The sequence below is a fragment of the Euleptes europaea genome, chromosome 1 (genome assembly GCF_029931775.1).
Source record: "Euleptes europaea isolate rEulEur1 chromosome 1, rEulEur1.hap1, whole genome shotgun sequence".
NCBI lineage: Eukaryota > Metazoa > Chordata > Lepidosauria > Squamata > Sphaerodactylidae > Euleptes > Euleptes europaea.
Window position 1 is genome coordinate 11,751,505 of NC_079312.1, and position 1,862 is coordinate 11,753,366.

Below are 1,862 nucleotides of genomic sequence, written 5' to 3' on the forward strand. Positions count from 1 at the left end.
TGATCCATTGTGCCTTTTAATGTCCTTTAACATGGAGATATATTCCTCGCAGGTATTTTCAAGATTTTAGGAAGAGAACAACATATGCTGCTTTGGGTCCCATTGGACAGAAAGGCAGAGAAAAAATGCAGTAAATAAATAAGTAAATAAGTGTCCTTCAGTGTTACTGTCCTTCAGTGTTACTCCTCTGAAGATGCCTGCCACAGCTGCTGGCGAAACGTCAGGAAAGAAAATACCAAGACCACGGTTACACAGCCTGGATAACCTACAAGAATCAAATAAGTAAATAAGTGGTTCCCCCCACTTTTGTGGAGTCTCAGATAATTATTACAGCATGGAATCAGCTCTTCCCACATTCTGAGCATTTATAAAATTCCTCTTGTGTGGATAGTCTGATGTCTTTGAAGATATTTTTTCTGAGTGAATTTCTTTCCACACTCTAAGCATGTATAGGGCTTCTCCCCTGTGTGACTTCTATGATGCACAGTAAGTTTATCACGTGTTCTGAACCTCTTTGCACACTCCAAGCACTTGTATGGTTTCTCTCCAGAATGAATTCTTTGGTGTATAACAAGGTACGATTTAGCAGAGAAGCTCTTCTCACACTCTGAGCAGTTGTAAGGTTTTTCCCCTGTGTGCATCCTTTGATGTCGTAGGAGAAGTGCTCTATATAGAAAGTTCTTCCCACACTCGGAACACATGTGGGGCTTCTTTCCATGGTGCATCCTGAGATGCAGATTAAATTGGGTTTGATTTGAAAAGTTCAGTCCACACTCCAAACACTTATATGGTTCCTCCAGCATGTGGATCCTCCGATGTGAAGTAAGCTTTGTTTTCTGACTGAAGCTCTTCCCACACTCAGAGCATTTAAACCCTTTGTCCTCTGAATGAATTATTTGATGCCGGACAAGACTCGATTTAAGGGAAAAGCTTTTCCCACACTCAGAGCAGTTGTGCGGCCTCTCTCCTGTGTGGCTTCTCTGATGATCTCGGAGGTGCGATTTCTGTCTGAAGCTCTTTTCACACTCAAAGCATTGAAATGGCTTCTCTCCATTGTGTGTCTGTAAATGTATATTAAAGTTGGTAACATTGGAGAAGGTCATCCCACACATTGGGCATTCATACTGATTCTCCTCCGTGTGAATTCTATGATCTGAAGTATGGCTTCTGGTCTTGATGAAGCTGTTTCCAAGCTCTGTCTTTTCATTTTGTTTTTCCACTATGTGGATTCTGCCCTTGTTCTTTCTCTTCTGAGCTGGCATCTCTTCCTGGTTCGGGATTTTGGAGAAGTCCCTTGCTTGGTAAAGAATGGTTGTCTCACTTCTCTTGACCACACAATTTCCAAACTCCACACTTTCATTTTGTTTTACCCCAGTGTGGATTCTCCCATCAACACTGGGGTGTTTGTCCCTTCGCTTTTTGGTTGGCATTTCTTGTTGGACTAGAAGTTCCCCAAAGTACTCTGCTTGGCAAGGAATGGGTTGGTCCCTCTTCTCAATTGCATGGCTTCCCTCCTGCCTCTCTGGTTCATCTGGATTCTCAATGTTTCCTTCGGTCTCCTCCTTCTTGACTTTTTCCCATGATAACCCAAGTAATCCCCCAACTTTCGCCTCCACATTATCTGCTGGAATAAAGACACAGAGAGAGATCCAATCGCCATCCATAAAAGGCAGCCTTTTCCAGAACCTACCCTCTGCCACAGTGAACAGCTGATCATACCTTTTACCTGGTCAGATGTTCCTGGGGCCATAGATAATAACATAAGAAGAGCCCTGCTGGATTAGACCAGCAGTCCATCTAGTCCATCATCCTGTCTCACTCAGTGGCCAACCACCTGCTCTGGAGGGCCAACAGACAGGGAA

General features: G+C 43.7%; 1 protein-coding gene across 1 annotated transcript; it reads right to left on the reverse strand.

Moving 5' to 3' along the window:
- Positions 1-365: 365 nt before the first annotated feature.
- Positions 366-1,430, reverse strand: LOC130491454 (gastrula zinc finger protein XlCGF8.2DB-like). The gene has a single exon (XM_056865234.1). It carries the CDS (start codon positions 1,428-1,430, stop codon positions 366-368), a length of 1,065 nt encoding a protein of 354 aa, XP_056721212.1.
- Between the last annotated feature and the right edge of the window lie 432 nt (positions 1,431-1,862).

What these genes read in the sequence shown, in the direction of transcription:
- LOC130491454 (XM_056865234.1), bottom strand. Translation starts at nt 1,430, where the DNA reads ATGCCAACCAAAAAGCGAAGGGACAAACACCCCAGTGTTGATGGGAGA.